The following is an 18,049-nucleotide window of genomic DNA, read 5'->3' as shown; positions in this document are numbered from 1 at the left end:
TGTTCTGTTAGCCTTGCTGGGCCTCAGGCTTTCAGTCTCTGAAATGAGGTGGTTGCCCAGAGTTCTCTCTGTAGGCTGTGATTTGTGTTGGGCGGGAGTAGGGGAGTCAACCCAGGTCTGCCCTTGCCATCTCTCAGCATCTGCTCCTTGGGAACTACACCCCCCAACACCAGAGCGTCCTGGGGGACATCTTTAGTGTGATAGCCCCCTCAGCCATGTGGGCCTGGACCCTGGGGAGAGGGAGAGCTTCACAGAGTGACCGTAGTTTGAGTTCTGAGTGACCTGTGAACTGTGAGTCCCAGAGATTTGTAGGGTAAGGAGTGTGGGTGAGGAGAGGAGACAGCCCAACAAGATTCAGCCTGGCCCTACGAGAACCTCCTCCACTCATCTCCAGCCTATACTCCTAGTGCCTCCTTCTAGGAACACCTTTTCCCCTTCCTTCTCTTGCAACGAACGTGGCATCTCCTCCAGGAAGCCTACCTGATCTGGATGGTGCCAAGTCCATGTTGTGGGTCCCATACACCCTGTGCTACACCTACCCCAGCACAGTTCACTCTGAATAAGTTACACCCCCCTTCACCGATTCCTAATTCAGGACTCCCCTACCCCTCCAAGCTGGAGCTCCTGGAGCAACTGGTGGGAGGTGGGGAAGAGCACAGGGTGGCCACACCCAGTGCTGGAAAGATACTGCGCCTGAGGCAACATAAAAGGCACTCCCTTCTCTAACCTGAATTGCCCGGAAATGAATAGACACCTTCAGAAATTATGGCACCATTCCTATGTTCCACAGTCAACATGTCTAAAAGGTAGTCAAACGGGACAAAACTGAAATAAAACATTCCCTGCCTGGCACCGAGGCATGGGTTCTTAGGACCTCCATCCTGGCTCAGGATATTGGGAGAGACTTCTAGGGATTGGGAATAAATTTCAAGGGCCTTCCCTGGTCACCTGTTTGGGAGGGGGGAGTGGGTGTGCAGTAGTCAACAGTTGGTTCTCTGCTGCCATCATGTGGCCAAGCTGTTGACTGCCTCCAGGCTGGCATCTCCTCTTAGGTAGCCTAGATTTTGGACAGCAGCCCTGGTTTTGGATAGAGTGCCCTTTCCTCTCTCCTCATCTGCTTGGTCTGCGGGAGGGGAGCAGGCAAGCCATGTCAGGGAAGTCAGCTAATGGGGCCTTGCAGTGCTGAGAACAAGTGCTTTCTCAAGGTGAATTCACAAGGCCCGGCCAAGGTTCAGCTTAAGTACCTACCCGACTGCCCTTGAAAAGAGTGCTAGCCACTTTGCCCTCTGGGCTCTCGCTTCTCTGTGATTGCTACCACAGAGAACTAGCGCCAGCCTATTTCTCCAACCCAAAGATCATCCTGGTGGCGGCAGGGGGATCTCTCTAACCACAACATATCCAGATCACTCTGCAGCTTTAAAATATTCAATGGCTTCCCATTGCCTGAATTTTCCCTGGAGTTTGAGAACCCTGGGCCTTAAAGACTCCTCCAGCTTCACTGTAACCCAATGAACCTGTCATACCAGTTTCTTTACCATTTCAGGTTTCATGCCAGGTTCATCCCTTTGCACGTTCTTCCACTAGGTTCTTCCACTAGGAACACCTTTCCTATTTGCCTGTTGTCCCTTCCTTGCTACCCAAACAGGTAAACCCCACGGTCCTAGGTGCCTATTGTCCTAGGTATATGCACTTATCTAATTGTGACTCTCTCTTCCCACCCCCACCCAGAATAGGTGCTGAACTGCAAGAAGCTGGGAGCCCTACAGAGATCAGGGCAGCCAGCAGGGACACTGGGGGGGGGGGGGGGGGGGGGCTGACCGCTGACCCAAAAGAACACTAGTAGCTGTCAGAGACAGGTAGCCTGGCATCACCCTGGCCCCAGAGACAGGTTTGGTGCCCTGGCCAAAATTCCTGGAAGTAATAAAAAACAGGAAGCAGGCAAAAAAAGAGATGCAGGGCATGTGCAGTGTGAGTGGCAGCCACCAAGCCTCTGGCTGCTCCATAGGTGCTTTGAGGTCTGGGCAGGTAGCCTGCTGCCTAATCCATTCTAGTATGATCTGAGGTGAGGCCTAGGGGTGGGGCCAAGGGGAAGGGCTATGCTGCCATTTGCTGGGACAGTAAGTGAATCATTCCAGTGCATCCTTGGCCCATGCCTCCCACACAGACACATTCTCTAGCATGGGTTGGTTTTAGTGGCAGAGTGTATTGGTCTGGCACTCAGACTGCATGAGGGTGATTCACTCTATAGTCTGAAGACCATATTCTGTGGACACTATTCTCCCATAAGTATTTCTGAGGTCTTCTGCTCCCCTGGCCAATGAGATGGTTAAGCTGTGGCATAACTGGGAGAGCCTCCAGCAGGAAGGTAGAGGCTTTCTGCACTGTGCCTTGGGCTCTGTCCAGAAAAGTTCTCATGGTTGAGTGAATGGGGCTGGGCCTTCACTTCTGAGCCTCCTGGGATGTTCATGGTGACCCATGTAGGCTGGGCCGTGCCAGGCATCAGGGTGACTGAAGAGGGCATCGGCTGTTCTTCTTAGGGCAGGATCCACTCCTACCACAGAGGTCAGCTGGGTCTTCTTTCAGGTTCTCCAGCTTACTCTTGAGGCCACCCTGAGGAATGTGCTGGCTGGAGGCAGGGGAGCTGAGGTGGACAGCCTTCATGGGGAAGCCTAAGCTGGGAGTTTTCCCAGAGGCCTACAGCTGCAGTGAGGCTGGACTCTGACTTTGCTTGTGCTTAACACTAGGTCACCTCCCCAAGGGCTCCCAGCCATGCCAGGGCTCAGACCCTCCCCCCTTGGCTGTCCCCATCTCACTTGGTGCAGCTCCTACTGAACAACAGCAGCCCCTTAAGCAGAGCATTGGCCAGGGCTCCCAGGTGGTTGGGTAGTCTTTCGGGGCACACAACTGGGGATCCCACCAAGGAGTGACAGGAGAGGCACCAGGGGCTCAGACTGGAGGTGGGGTGGGGCTTCGCAGGGGGTTGGGGGAGGGAAGCCATTGGGGTCCCAGAGAACTCTTTACATGTGGCAGGACTCCAGCTGAATGAAAACAGCCCAGTCCAGGGGCAGACTCTGAGCACATGTGATGCTCTGCAAGGGAGGGGAAAGAAAGGCTCAGATGTGCATGTGCTAAAGCAACTGTATTCCAATAAACATTTTTTAAAAAATAATAAAATCAAATAAAATAATAAGAGAATTCTATTAAAAATGTGCATGTGCCCCTGTATATGGGGAAGCACGGGCAGGGCTTAGGGAGGAGGATCCAGGGTTTGTATCTGAGTGAGAACGGATGAATGAAGGAACCAGTGACAAGGCCCCTCAGTGTCTTCCCCAAAGCACTTTAATGCACACACCACCCCACAGGTGCTGCCTGCTGCAGCGGGGGGAGGGGGAGCAGAGAGGCCAGTGCCACCTGGAGGCTCTCACAGCTTCCACAGCCTGGTATGCCTAGGAGGGCTACGCCCACACACATTCTCATCAGTACGTGAGGGGCGTGAGGATGAAGAGGCGGTCTTCCTCTTTGCGGATCCAGCGCATGAGTTTATGGATGGCACTGACGGCCGACGCCTTGGTCCCCAGGGGGCTGTAGCACATGTAGAGCTCAAAGGCACCCGTCACCTGGAGGAGGGGGCACAGGGTGGTCATCCAGGTTGTCTAGTGACCTCGCCCAGGACCCCGAGGCAGCCTAGCCCACCCCACGGCCACCTTACCCAGGCCAGGAGGTTCTCGTTGGGGCCGGTGTAGTAGATCGTCTTCAGGGGGCGGGAGGCATTGTGGGCTCGGCTATGCAGGTACTGGTAGAGGCCTAGCAGCCGCTCCTGCTCCTCTTCACTGTCGTATGGGGCCTCAATCTCAGGGCTGGAGATGGGGGAGTGGGTTTGCAAAGGAATGACTCCCACTGGCTTCTCTGGAAATCCAGAAATGCCTATTCCTAGCCAGGGAGACCCCACCATGTGTCCTACCCTCCAGATATCATCCCACCCACGGCCAAGCCACTGTCTCCTCCCTGCTGAAGACCGCCCAGGACAGGGGTGGGGTGGGGTGGGGTGGGGTGGGGTGGGGTGGGGTGGGCCCACCCAGACTGGAGCCCTCTTCTCCCCTCGCCCCCAAGTTCATGGCAGCTTTGGGGAACCTCCCTGTGGAGAAGCCAATCCAAGTTTAGGTGTCCTAGAGAGAGTGACAGGACAGGAGGAAACTGAGTCGGGAATCCTCTGGACCCAAAAGGGGGTAACAGGAGGATAGAAGAGGCCTCATTGGGCCCCAGCCGTTCTGTTGGAGGAAGTGGAGGAGTCCTGCCTACCGGGCTGGACCAAACTGACCCCTAGAGCAGAGTAGCTCCACGGCCAGCGACCCAGGAGACCTCGGTGCAAGCTTCCTTCCCCGGGTGAATTGGGTATTTCAAGGCCTTCTGGGAAATGAATGAAGTAGAGAGGTCTAGGCTGATGGAGAGTAGGGTGATAGGGGGTGGGGTTCCCTAGGGTCAGAGTCAGACAGACACAGCAAGTCGGCTCATTCCCAGAGGGGTCGTCAGCTTCAGGACTGCATCAGGGCTCAGGCCCAACCGGCGCCCGCTCCCCACGCCCCTGCCTCCCTCCAGCAGCGCCCCCAAGGCCCTCCCTCACCTGGTGAAGAGTCCTGAGCTCTTTGACTTATAGAGGAAGTGGCGCAGGTCAGGGACGCCCACCTGGGCAACGCTGTAGTGGGGCGTGCGCACCGCCTCCCTGAGAGCCAGATGCGCCCCGCGCTTCCGCAGGCGCTCCTGAAAGCGGCGGCGGCAGTCAGAGACGGCAAAGAAGTCCTCGCGGTCGGTGGAGACGAGCAGCAGGCAGAGATCCGTGTCAGGTTCCAGGTAAGAGATGTGTGCGTGGAAGAAGCCGGCTGCGTTGAATTTGGGCAGGCACACTGGCGTCCAGGCCTCGCCCTCGCGGAAGGACGAGGAAGAACTTATGAGGTTGAAGAGCAGGTGCAGGTCGATGGGATGCAAGAATTGGTCCTTGCGGCGCACAAGGGCCACGAGCTGGTTGCGCGCCAGCAGGATGGAGAAGACCAGGCTGCGGGCGCGCGCCTGCTGCAGGCTGGCACTCACCACGTCGCGCACCGCCGCCGCCAGGGGAAGGCAGCGCGCTGCCCCCATCAGGAAACTGGGGTCTCGCGCCATGAGCTGCAGCAGGTTGTCCGTGATGCGCTCGGAACCCGAGAGCAGGCGCCGAAGGTCATAGTTCTGCTTCTGCTGGAAGATGTGGCTCAGCTGCGCGCCCGTCAGCAGGCTTAGGATCTGGTAGTAGATGTAGAGCAACTCCTGAGCCAGTTCTTGCGCCGACTGCCGCGTGCGGGCCACCGCCACCAGCACCAGTGGGCTCCGGCGCACGAACACTACCTTGTAGCCATCTGATGGGGTGGATGGATGGGGGTGGCATCAGCTTCAGCCCCTTTCCCGGGAAAGCCCTCCCGGATTGGCCTGGCCCAGTACCCTCAGAGCCCCGCTTTCTCGGCTGGAGCTTGTCACTTTCCTCTGCGCGCGTGCGTGCGTGCGTGCGTGCGTGCGTGCGTGCGTGTGTGTGTGTGTGTGTGTGTGTGTGTGTGTGTGTGGCTGGAGCTTGTCACTTTCCTCTGCGCGCGTGCGTGTGTGTGTGTGTGTGTGTGTGTGTGTGTGTACTGAGTCGCTTCAGTCGTGTCTGACTCTTGCAACCCCACGGACTGTAGCCAGCCAGGTTCTTCTGTCCATAGGAATTTTCAGGCAAAAATACTGGAGTGGTTTGCCATTTCCTTCTCCAGGGGATCTTCCTCACTCAGGAATCCAACCCAGGTCCCCTGCACTGCAGGCAGATTCTTTACTGACTGAGCTACCAGGGCGTCAGCTTCATAGACGGGACCAACTAAAACACAGGGAGCACTTCAGGACAGTGTGTTTACACATTCTTGGGATTTCCCTGGTAGTCCAGTGGTTAAGATTCTGCCCTTCCACTGCAGAGGACTTGGGTTCCATCCCTGGTTGGGGAACTAAGATCCCATATACCCTACAGTGTGCCAAAAAAAGAAATTAATTTTTAATAAATTAAAACGAAAATAGAAAAAAAGGCATAGAAATTGAAAGAAAAACAATTTTTTTTAAATTAAAAGAAACCCCTCAAAGAAACAAACAAAACCCACACATTCTTGGGCTAAGTTAACTGGCAAGAGCTGGGTGGACTCAAGACCTGCGATTTTTTGGTCACCTCCCCAGGATTCTTGCTCTAAGGGCAAAGTCCATGTGCAAACCACCTTTGAACCTCACAACAGCTCTATGAGGCAGTCAGTGTTGTTTCCCTGTGTTCCCAGATGAGGACCTGGGGCTCACTGAGGTGGAGGGACTTGGTCACACAGTATATCCCAGCCCTCTAGTCCCTGGGGTCCAAAACCTGCTGTGAATGAACTGTGTGGCCAGGGAGACCTCCCAGCACCCCCTCCAGGGGGCTCACCTGCATGGATGGAACGGATGGCATTCTTGTCAGCCTCTAGGAAGGACACCAGGGCCACCATGACACCCATGGTGCTGGAAAGTGCCTCCTCGGACCCGTAGCGGGAGTACACAGGCTTCCCCGCCTCGCTCAGCACAAAGACATGCTTCTGGTGCCGTCGCCAGGCCTCGGCAGCCTCTTCCTCATCCCCTTCACCAGCGCCGTCCCTTGGGGGCTCTGTGGCTGGTCGCCTGGCCGCCCCTGGGGACTCTGGCCAGTCCTCAGAGCTTCCTGGAAGCATCTCCTCCTGCAGGTCTCGGGCGACACCCGTCAGCTGGGTGCTCAACTCACTGAAGTCCTGGCTGATCTGACGCATGTCTGTAGCCAGAGGTGGGGGACCCCCGGCACCCTCCTTGGGGCTCTCCCCAGAAGCTGCCCCATCCTCTGATTCAGTCAGGTCCTCGTAGGAACGGGCATGGACGAACATGGCACCCTCCTGTCCGGCACCTGCCAGCCAAAAGCACTGGAGCTTAGAGTGGTACCTGCTGGCCCACCAACTTACCAGCACGGCGCCCCATACAGTACTCTAGCTTGACTGCCTGTCATGATGAGGCAAGCCACTGCTCCCTCCAGCTGTAGTCTGCTACAAGTCATGTGACTTACAGCTCATCAGTCTCCTCCCATCACACTGGGAGTAAGACCTGAACCCCTCCAGGCTGAGGTGGTGGCTGGCATCTGCCTGTCTCTCATCTCACAGTCCCTCGCCCTCTGCTCTTTGAATACCCTCACCTACCTCAGGGCCTTTGCATATCCTGTTCCCTCTGCCAGGAAGCCTCTCCCACCTCCTCCCAGGCCAGCTCTCCCATCACACTTCAGCTCTCAGCAAAGATGTTAGTTGTCATCTGACCCCTAGCCCCAAGCACTCTATCATATACCCCCTCCTTGACTTCTCATGGGGCACCTATCAGCTATTGCCCTTCTCCACAACTGCAGTGGAGTTCCCCCTCAAGGGCAGGAACCTGGTTGTTCATCACTGTGCCCAGTATCTCACCCTGTGTGTGGAATACCCACTGTGTTCAGTGGATCTCTCTCCTTGGGAGATGCCTCCCCAAGCCCATGCAGGGACCCATGGCTCTGAACCCCCTCCAGTGGAATGCTCTCACTAGCCTGCAGCTCCTCCAAGGCAGAGACCAGGTTGATCTTCCTTTATTGAGGTTTTTTTTTTCTGGTACAGAAGAGTTCAAGAGTTAAGTTTTGAGTCTCTATTATGAGTTCAGCACTGTACCAGGCATCAGGGTACCACACAGGTACCCACAGCTCTGTGCTCAAAGAGCTCCCGATCTTGTGGATGAGACAGATGGGCAACACCTAGACAGGTAAATACAATCCCGATAAAACTAGTATGTGCACAGTGTGGTCACAGCAGGCCTCTCTTGTGAGGAGATGACACTTAAGGTGAGAGCTGAGGGAGGCAGAGGGAGCCAGGGAGGGACCTGCAGACCCAGGAAAGAGGAGGAAAGCCCACATGGGCAGTCAGACTGCACAGGGCGAATGGCACAACATGAAGTGGAGAGGAAGGCCAGAGGCGGAATGAGCCTGGATCCCTCTAGTATCCCCAGCTCATGACAAATAGCCAGTGAGGGAGTGAACACATGCATGAATGAGTAGGAGCAAAAGAGTGGCTGGGAATCGAGACTGCCCAGGAGGCTGCTCTGGCTGTGAGCTGGCTGGGGCTGCCCGAGGACCCTGCCTGTACCTGGCTCCATCCCCTGGGCCAGTCCTGGCGTGGGGCTCTCTGCTCTCTCCACATTCTGCCCGTCAGGCGCCAACATGCCATCGGGGCCTTCGCTGCTTCTCTTCCTCTGCATGTCAGCGGCCATCCTTTGGGCTCTCCTGTGGAGCAAACAAAGGCATCATTGAGGGCAAGATGCTTGTGGCAGGGGTCACTGACACAATTAACTGTGGTTGGGTACAGAAAAGTACCCCTCACCAGGACCCAGGTAACTCAGACCTCTAGGGAATGAGTTCTGAATATGCCCTTCGAAAAAAGTGTGCCCTTCTTTTTATGATTATGAAAGGAAGAACACAGGGTATCTATTCACTGTAGAAAGCTTGGAAAATAGAAAAGAAAAAAAGGAATGTCACCACTGCCCCACCATTCAGGGTCTCTCACTGTTCACATTTTAGTATATTTCTTTCTAGTCTTTTAAAAAAATTTTTTTATTAAAAAAATATTTATTTATTTGTCCATGTCCTGTGCTATGTGAGATCTAGATCCCTGACCTGGGATCGAACCTATGCCCCCTGCATTGGAAGCACAGAGTCCTAACCATTGGACTAAACATTGGGAATTCCCTCCACTCTTTTTTAAAACAATGAATATAAAATGTTAGTTGTTTATTTATTTATCTACAAACTGATACTAGCAGCTAACCCCCCTGAATGCCACAGTAGCATGCTAAGTTTATGTGGACTTTTATCTAATCCTTATCACTCCTCTCTGAGCAGGCACTCTTGTCAGGCTAGTTTTACAGATGAAGGAACTGAGGCTGAGAGAGTGTAAGCACCTCACTCAGTGTCGTGACAGGAAAGAAGCGCTGGAGCTGGGAACTGAAACCATTCTGTATCCTGATATTTTCCCTTATACATCCTACCATGAATACTTCTCTATTCAAAACCGATCAGTTTCTTTTGATATTTAAGTGCCAAGAAAGAAGTGAGTCAGAGCAAGCCGGCTTGTCTTCAGGCCTGAGCCTTGTTTTTCCACTTGCGTTTTTTATCTATTGAATCTGGCACCAGGGCTCCCCTTTCCAGTCAAAACCAGCTACGGACATGTGGGTCCTCAGTGCCCATTTGATGGACACCGAGGACAGACGCAGCCTGGTCCCTCAGTCCTCCTGCAGCCTCAGGGTCAGGGGGATGTGGCTGAGAGTGGATGTCAGGGTTAACGAAGTTGGGTGGGCTCACTGAGGCTCAGCCTCTATGGCCCTGAATGACAGGCTGAAGGGTCTTCATTTGGCAGGCAACATACCATCTACAGGAGACAGGTTCCATCTGAGGCATTGACCCTTTAGGGGAGACAGATCTGGCTGGCTGGGCTAGAAGGGCAGCAGAGATCAGCCAGGGACTCACGAGGTAGGCACTGCAGGCAGGCCCGAGGCCTGGGCAGGGTTGGTGTCAGTGTGAGCACACTGCCTCTGCCTCTCCTGGGGCAGAGTCCACAGGGAATAACTGAGACTTGTCCCTTTACTAGCTCTGTCACCTTGGGCAAATGACCCCAGCCTGAGTCTGGCATGAAGTAGGTGCTCAAAAACTTTCATGAAAAGACTGATTTCAGGGACGCAGCATCACCATCACTAGCATTGGTGTATCTCCAGCTTATCTGTGTCTCAGACCTCTCTCTCTGACCAACCTCTTGACCCAAAGAACTGATTTTCAAGCTCTTCTTCTTGTCATCTTTGTGATAAGCCACGGGATCCTTTCTTCAAATTAATCTTTTACAGAAATTCAATGTGCAGAACAGACGGACAGGGAGGCAGGGGCAAGAGACTGGCCTGATGGCCACTCCCACACTGCTCCTGGAGCACCACGGACTAAGAGGGGGGACCACTGGCCAACAGCATCACCCCATACAGAGTGTGCTCTGAGTAACCATCAAAGGAAGTTTATTTGGGAGAACATCTACTTTTGGGGATTTTCTAGGCCCACCCAAGCCTGTCCACCAGGACAATCAAGAGTGACGGTTCCCAGCGAGGGTCAGAGACCAGAAGACCAAGATGTTGGCCACCCTGTTTGACAAAAGGCCAGAGTAATTAAGAAGCTGCATGGCCTCAACAGAAACCTGGGGAGGCGTCCAGAAAGGTCTCCTTTGAAACTGAGACCAAGAGAAGCAAGCCAAAACAGGCTAAAACAGCCACCGCAACACCACAGAGCCCGGGGCAGTGGATGGAAAGGCAACTAGAGCATGTCCAGGTCTTGAGCAAGAAGACACAGCCTGTACTGGGAACCCTGTAGACCATTATTCCACGAGCTAACTTAAAAGCCAGCGTAGGGTCTGCATTGTTGTGTAAAGAGAGCGACTGCAGACAGATGAGTCTGTCCAGATGCAGGCGGAGGGGAAGCCAGGGCTTTTGGACCTGGCTCCGTAGATGGAGACCTAGACTGGGATGTGCCTTTTTCTAAGGAGAGGGTCCAGAAGCATTGCTTTAAGTGCACATGCCCCACATTTCTATGTGTACTCACTTGCCCACTCCCCAAGTCAATACCTTCACATCATTTCTCTTCTCAAGCTTCCATCATCTTCTCCCATGCTCACTCTCAGCTCTATCAGCGAGAACCTTCCTTCTAGTTCACTGAGGAAACTGAAGTCACAAAGAGAAATTCCAAGATGCCCACCACCACCTCACCTTACCTGCCAGACTCTGCCTTCCTTCTTCTTGCTGAAGATGAGCTATCCTGGCTTCACTGAGGGCTAACGCCTCCACTCCAGCCTATCTCACCTACCCAAGCATATGGCTTCAGCAGCTGTTGCCTCCCCCTCAGATCATCAGTGTTCCCTTCTTCCCTATCCATCAGCAATAGACTGTATTTCAATTTAAAAAAAAAAGTTAAATGACAAAAAAAAAAAATAAGTGGGCAACAGATACAAAGTTATTGATTGCGGACAGAATGTCCAACTTTCATGAAACAGATTACTGATGTTCAGGGAGAACCACCCGCAATCAGAATCTGACCACATCTCATCACCTCCACCACTACCACACTGGTCCAAGCCAACACGATCTCTCTGGCAGATGGTTGCCACGGTCTTCTAACTAGCCTCCCCACTTCTGTCCTTGCCCTTGGAGAGTCTGTCCTTCTCACAGTCCATAAAGTGATTGGTTTGAAACAGAAGTCAGGCCATGTAATTTCTTTGCTCACAACTCTTTAACAGTCATACCTGACCCAGTGACAAAGCCAGCTTCTTCACAGTGGTGCACAAGAACCACTGTCCACACGTACTTCCCCAGACTACCACCCCCAAGTACTTCTTCGACCTCATCTCCTATTCTTGCCCCTACTCGCTCTGCTTCAACCCAGCTTCACTGACTTCATGGCTTTCCTTAAGTATAATGTAGCTTCCCTGGTGGCTCAGCAGTAAAGAATCTGCCTGCCAATGCAGAAGACGCGGGTTCTATCCCTGGATTGGGAAGACTGCCTAGAGAAGGAAATGGAAACCCACTCTAGTGTTCTTGCCTAGAAAATCCCATGGACAGAGGAGCCTGGTGGACTATAATCCGTGCGGGTCACAAAGAGTCCGACACAATTTTGTGACTAAACAGCAACAACAAGTATAGTGTAAACGTAATTCCTGAGTATTCTTTCACTTCAGAACTTCGCTCTTGCTGAACTTTCTAGTATATGTGCTGCCGAAGCGAGCACTCTTGCTGAACTTTCTGCATGGACCATACTGCGCAACTTTTCTCCTGCCCCCCGCCTCACCTATTTCACTACTTGGGCAAATATCTACATGAGTCACTCTGTCACTTCCTTTGGGTTGATACTCAAGAGGTACCTTATCAGAGAGGTTTTCCCAGAATATCCTGGATTCTTATTTCCCTAGCCCTATTTTTTTTTCTACATCGAAGGTCACCCCGTGAGCTATCACAAAATGTCAGCTCCATAGGCAGGAGGATTTTAATTAACACTTGTCAGATAAATAACTTTGGAAGGGAGAAGGTGAAAGATCCTCAAAAAACACCAGCTCCCATGTAGCCTCAGGAGACTCCAGCCTGTGGGGAAGACTTGTACTCAGTGTTCGGGGAAAAAATGGCTCTGGAGTCAGAGGGACCAGGATTAACCTGACTTGATTTTATAAGTTTCAGCTTTCTTACCTATGAAATGAGGATGATGATAGCATTGATTCACTGGGTTGTGTGAGGATTAAATGAGATAAGGCATGTAATTCGGTTACTCTGAGACAGAGTAGGCATGTACACACTCAGCTATCTTTAGCATATCATGATTATTTTTAGTTAACATTCTGACCGTGTGCACCTGCACTTATACACAGGTCCAGTGGTCTCTGGAATATAAATTAGTCCTTAGAGATTGCTCATCCAGAGTCAGGCCTTCAGTGAACAGGCCTGGGAAAATGTGCTTCTGACCTCATGAAGCTAGGTGGGCTCTGACCTGAAATGACCCATCTGTGATGCTGGGAGAAAGAGATGCCTTTGGGCCTAGGGCTGGGATTTCCTCCAGGCTCACTGGTTCTCCATCCTCAAGTGGTGGGACAGACCATTGGTTCTCTGCTGCTCCCAGAAATCTCTCCCAAGTTGAACTCCTTTCCACCACATACTCTTCCCACTGACCCCACTGGACTTCAGGTAACTGAGCTGAGTACCAGCATAGCTGAGTACTACTCAACATGGTACCTGAATGGAGTGAGGGCAGGGTCAGCTGGCTGGGGCTAGTGTACACCTCATCCCTAACAGTTCCCCAACCACTTGAGATCATGCAGTACCTCAAGATCTCCAAGGCCAATCTGGGGATCCAGTCAAAAGCCCTGAAGAAACAAACAGTTCTCTGGACATTTAACACAGGAAAAAACTAAGCAGAGAGGGTGGATGACTCACAGCAAACCCCACCCCAAACCCTATTGGAGCCATAACCTGTGTGGCAGAAGCTCCTGGGTTGCTGAAGCAGTTAAATAAGAGAGGTCTTTTGGAAATAGTCTCAGAGTCTCCCATGGGGCCCCTTCTCTGGAGGCCTCTCCAGAAGCCCCCAGGGCTTGCCATTTTCCCCAGTAGCGCTCTGCTGTGCCTTTGAGCAATGTCACCAAACAAGTTAGCTCAATGAGTCCTTCTGGTATGCCTCCCTCCTCTAGCTGCCTGGTCTGGAGAGTGGGAGGGCCTGGCAAGAACCCTTCCCTATTGGCTCCCTAGCACTCTTGCTCCCTCTTCCTGCTTAGATAGTGCCCTAAGCTGCCTTGATGCTTGGGAAGTGGGCTGTCTGGGACGATGGTGCCAGGGTGCTTGGATGTGTGGCAGACAGGGTCCAGGTCAGGCTCTGCTGTAGCTGCTTCAGCAGGAAGTCTACTCCATGGTGAGAGTATAGCCTGGTACTTGCCACTGCTGGTGGCCACTCCCCTCTCTGACAAAGGCTGCTCACCCTCCCACAGCAAACTCGAGTCCAGAAAGGGGTGGCTCACCAGGTACAAGAGGCAGCTTGGTTATCTGAGCCAGGGCACCCGTGAGAGCAAAGTCCCAAGCCGCAAGACACCTTCAGGAGCTGCCTGCTCACCCCACAGTCAACCTCTGCCAATCTCTGAGAGTACTCTGCCCAGCCGAATCTGTGTGCGTTAAGTGTGGGCGGGTACTCCTTGGCCACTGCCCACTATAGGACTTTGCCCTTCCAGCCAAAGGAAGAGCTCCAGGCCTCGCTTCTGTATTCCCCAGCTGGGAACCGGCTAAGGGACCCTAGAGAGACCCAGTCCTCCTACCGCAAATAGCAACGTAGACGGTAGGGGCCCCGTCTTCAAGCCCCTCCCTCCAAAGATGACAGCTCTCCAGTCTCTCCGCACCCCCAGGCCACGTGGGTTGGCAGTCGGACTCACCTGTTTCTCGGGGAAGGGGGTAGGGGAACACACAGATTGCCGGTCACTGCCCTCTGCCGGACCCCCGGGAGGGCACGGGTATCCGGCCGGGCCCGGACTGATGGCTCAGGTTCGCAGGACCACGGCCCCCTGCGGACGCAGACATGGCCACGGCGCAGGCCACCACTCCCTCCCACCGCCCCTTGCCGATTGCCGGTTCAGGAAGACAGCACTCGCCGGCCTCTCGCGGCGGAGGCCCAGCTCCAGTCGCTGGGCCTGGCCCTGCCCGCCCCTGGTGTGCATTATGGGAAATGTAGTCCGCAGTGCACGGCTGCCGCGGGGCGGGGAGGGTCGCGGGTCTGGGCAGGGGCCGGGGCGGGGCCTGACCCAGGCCAGGGGTGGCCGCACCCCGCTCCGCCTTCTGCAGGGTCCCAGCCAAGCTCAGGCACCTCCCCAAACCCAAAGCCCGGGGTGGACCGCAGGCCCAAACTCCCCAGCCCCTGTGCCCGAGCCAACAAGAGGTTTACTTCGAGGAAAAGAGACTTTCTTTCCTCCCTAGCGTAGTTTCCTCCACTAATTGTGGAAGGACAGTGCAAGTTTGGGGGCTGGATAAATGTCATAAGTGAGCCCGGCCACACTGGCTGTAAAGGATGTGTAGGCACACGGTTTGACGCTAAAAGGACATCTTTTCAACCACATTTTAATATATGAGTCTCTAGAATGGTAGTTCTCAATTCTGTACACAGAATGACCCGGAGAACTTAAAACACACAAATGCCTGGAACTTTTGATTTAATTGGATTGGGATGGACTCACACATCCATATCTTTTTTAAAAACTTCCTGGGTGATTTGCCAGGGCAAGGAAACTCTCCTACGAACATTTGTAATTTCCCAGATGCAAAGTGATTAAAAAAACAAAAAAGGACAACATAAAGATTTCCCAACAATTTTATTTTTGGAGAGTACTTGAAAGAAATCAAATTAGGGATTAACAATGATACTACTCATGTGTCTCTGAAGCCATTAAATTACTTAATAGCCTCATGGTTAATTCACCCAACAGTTTAGGGATGAAGGAAAAAGTCCGAAGTCACTCCTCTGATTATCTCTGTTGCTCCAAGCACCCTAATGCAAGTGTCCTGTCTCCATCTCAGTCCTACACTGGAACTGGGGGAGCCCTGCCCCTCGGGCTTTTCTCACAGTCTTAGACAGCCACTTTGAGCCCACATCCAAAACTGGACTGTGACGGGCACTGTGACAAAGCTGTGGCCTCTTACGAGAGACGGCTTTGCTCAGGGCTATTAAACCCATGCACGCAGTTTAAGGGAAGCGTTCTCCCCACTTTCAGTTAAGAATATGTGAGAAAATGCCCAATTCCTTAACTATCTGTTCCCCTGGAAAGGAAAGAAGAGGCATCTTTCCAAGTCTTCACAGGTCACTCAGTAATTTTTCTCCTCATTGGCTCAGGAGGACAGGCTTCCTCCCTTAAAGTAGATATCACTGATATAGTTTTACTCTCATTAATCCTGCCATATTACAAGAGTATAAGCCAAGAAGATCTCATAGTCTCTGATTTGAACAGAAATATGCTGACTACATTCCATTAACCAGAAGTTGCAGCCCATAGAATTGATCCCCAAAGAAGACAAATTTAAAGATTTCTAACATACCCAACCAACCACAACCGTCTCCATGTGACCTCAGGGTTTCTTTGAGTCTCACTCTTGCTTTCAAGCACATTAGCTCTATCAGGTAGAACCACTGTCACCTGGAAGTATTGTATCTCCTTAGCCAAGCAAGTGACCATATACCCCATGAACGTCTAACACTTGAGTGTACGTCACTCAATGGACTTCCCTAGCGGTCCAGTGGCTAAGATTCTGAGCTCCCAATGTAGGGGGCCCAGGTTCAATTCCTGGTTAGGGAACTAGATACCACATGCTGAAACTAAAGATCCTGCATACTGCAACAAAGATCAAAGATCCATGTGCCATGACTAAGAACTGGCACAGTCAAATAAAATAAACAAATATTAAAAATATAATTCTCTTAAAAAAAAAAAGCCTCTGTTGTAATCTACCTATTGACCTATATCTGACTATTGGGACAACCCTTCCTAAATGTCACTTTTGCTGATAGAATTACAAAGAAATAAATCTAGGTCTTTTGGGATAATAGCACTTGTAAATTCTGTGATGGCTCTGTGGCACCATATGACACTGCTTTAAGCCTTGGGCTTGGCCACAAACACCAGGCTACCCTGCACATCCAGGTCAGGGGCTCCTTAAAATCTCAGCTTTCTGTTTTGTCCAGGCCCGTGATTTGCATGGAGCCAGTGTGTCATCTCTACAGCAGCAGTAATGAGGACTAGTTGTAAGTTACTAAGTGTTACTCGCTCAGTTATATCTGACTCTTTGCGACCCTATGGACCACAGCCCACCAGGTTCCTCTGTCCATGGAATTCACCAGGCAAGAATACTGGAGTGGGTTGCCATTCCTCTCTCCAGGGGATCTTCCCCACCCAGGGATCAAACCTGGCTCTCCCACATTGCAGGCAGATTCTTAACCATCTGAGTCACCAGGAGGAAGCACAAAGGTAAAAGACCTCTGTTCTTCCACAAATTCCTTTTTTTTTCCCCCCATAACTGGAGTGGACATTTCAGAACCTGAGGTACTGTGAAGAGGTTGCAGCTGAAGTGAAAAGGCCCGATTGTATCCAGAGGCTGAGATCTGTTCCAGCCCTGTTGCTGTCTTGCTGGTGTGACTCAGGGCAAATTCTTCAATGACTCTTGCAGCATCTTCAGCAGTTTCCCCCTCCTACAAACACAAGATTATATAATACGAAGTATTCTGAACTAATAATAAGAATAGCAGTCCTTTCCTGGAAATTTCAAAGAGGTTTTCCTTCCTGCCTTTATTGCTTTTGCAGTTCCTGGTAAAGCAACTGTCTCTCCTAATCTGCTGGAAAATTTCATCTGTGGTCCTTGTATCATCTATATCTCTCCTGGTTCCTGTCTCTCATTTTAACATTTGATCAAGTCTCTGCTTTCAGTGTTGAAGAGTCATGGCCCCAAGTGTGATCAAGGCAGCAATGAACCACAGGCAGCAGAGCGGCCTTCCTCTTTGCTGGGTTCATCTGTGTGAGAATTTTAGGGGCTGAAAGTGAGCCAACCCACCTCTGCAACTGGATGTTGTACTCTCCATTCTGGATGAGGGCGCTGTTCTGGATCAGCTCTTCTAAACAGTTCACACTTTTTGGTCTTAGGTAGTATTAACAGCCTTACAAGTACTATGGGCCAGTGTACGTTAAAAAACAAAAAACAACCAGATGCTTCCTCTGAAAACCCTCCATTATCACCCTAAGGAAAAGGGGAAAGTTGTCAAGAGCATGAACCCTGGAGTAGGACTGACCTGAGTTGGAATCCCCCCACCTTCTACTTTCCAGCTGCAGCAAGTTAATCTTTCTGGGCTTTGGTTTCCATAACTACAAAAGGGGATATCATATGGTTACTCTGAAGATTACACGAGATAATGAAGGGTCAGCACAAGGCCAGGAGCAAAGTTGTGATGAAGGGTTGCAATTATTATTGCCCAAGCAGAGTGGGCATAGGCAAAAATAATTAGTTCCTTCATATGTTTACCTCTTGGAAGGACAAAGTACTATCTGATAAAGGAGAGATCCACCAATAATGGCCCAGTTTGGGAATCAAAGTACCCATAGTTCTGTGTAGGTGTTCTTCCTCTTCCCGGAAACCTGTTAGTGCTGGTGTGCCCCAGGACTCAGGGCTGAACTCTGCTCTCCAGTCTGTAACTCACTCCTTCATTTGCAAAGCCATCTCATCCAGGCCCAAGGCTTTAGGTACCAGCAGCAGTGATGTTTATACCTCTCAGATTTGCATCTCTAACCCTGACCTTTACTTTGGACTCTAGGCAAATGTAGCCACTTGCCAACTCCACAGCTTGTCTCAGTTCAGTTCAGTTCAGTCGCTCAGTCATGTCCGACTCTTTGCGACCCCATGAATTGCAGCACACCAGGCC

At 52.0% G+C, this 18,049-nt stretch overlaps 1 protein-coding gene across 1 annotated transcript; it reads right to left on the bottom strand.

Annotated features, from left to right (window-relative positions):
* Positions 1–3,317: 3,317 nt before the first annotated feature.
* Positions 3,318–14,309, bottom strand: MON1A (MON1 homolog A, secretory trafficking associated). Its single transcript, XM_061128560.1, has 6 exons — positions 14,031–14,309; positions 8,193–8,329; positions 6,458–6,943; positions 4,622–5,387; positions 3,710–3,857; positions 3,318–3,617 (listed from the first exon to the last, which is right to left on the bottom strand). Exons 2-6 carry the CDS (start codon positions 8,314–8,316, stop codon positions 3,477–3,479), a joined length of 1,665 nt encoding a protein of 554 aa, XP_060984543.1. The 5' UTR covers positions 8,317–8,329; positions 14,031–14,309; the 3' UTR covers positions 3,318–3,476.
* Positions 14,310–18,049: the final 3,740 nt, after the last annotated feature.

Source organism: Dama dama, chromosome 24 (assembly GCF_033118175.1).
Source record: "Dama dama isolate Ldn47 chromosome 24, ASM3311817v1, whole genome shotgun sequence".
In the NCBI taxonomy this organism is placed as follows: domain Eukaryota; kingdom Metazoa; phylum Chordata; class Mammalia; order Artiodactyla; family Cervidae; genus Dama; species Dama dama.
Note: the sequence above shows the minus strand (reverse complement) of the source record. Positions and strands in the feature narration are given on the sequence as shown.

Bases quoted from the DNA above. Each gene is read 5' to 3' on its own strand.
- MON1A (XM_061128560.1), bottom strand. From the start codon at position 8,316: ATGGCCGCTGACATGCAGAGGAAGAGAAGCAGCGAAGGCCCCGATGGC. The intron at 6,944-8,192 runs GTACAGGCAGGG...TTTGGCTGGCAG, and splicing joins GGCCCAGGGGATGGAGCCAG to GTGCCGGACAGGAGGGTGCC. The intron at 5,388-6,457 runs GTGAGCCCCCTG...CCACCCCATCAG, and splicing joins CATCCGTTCCATCCATGCAG to ATGGCTACAAGGTAGTGTTC.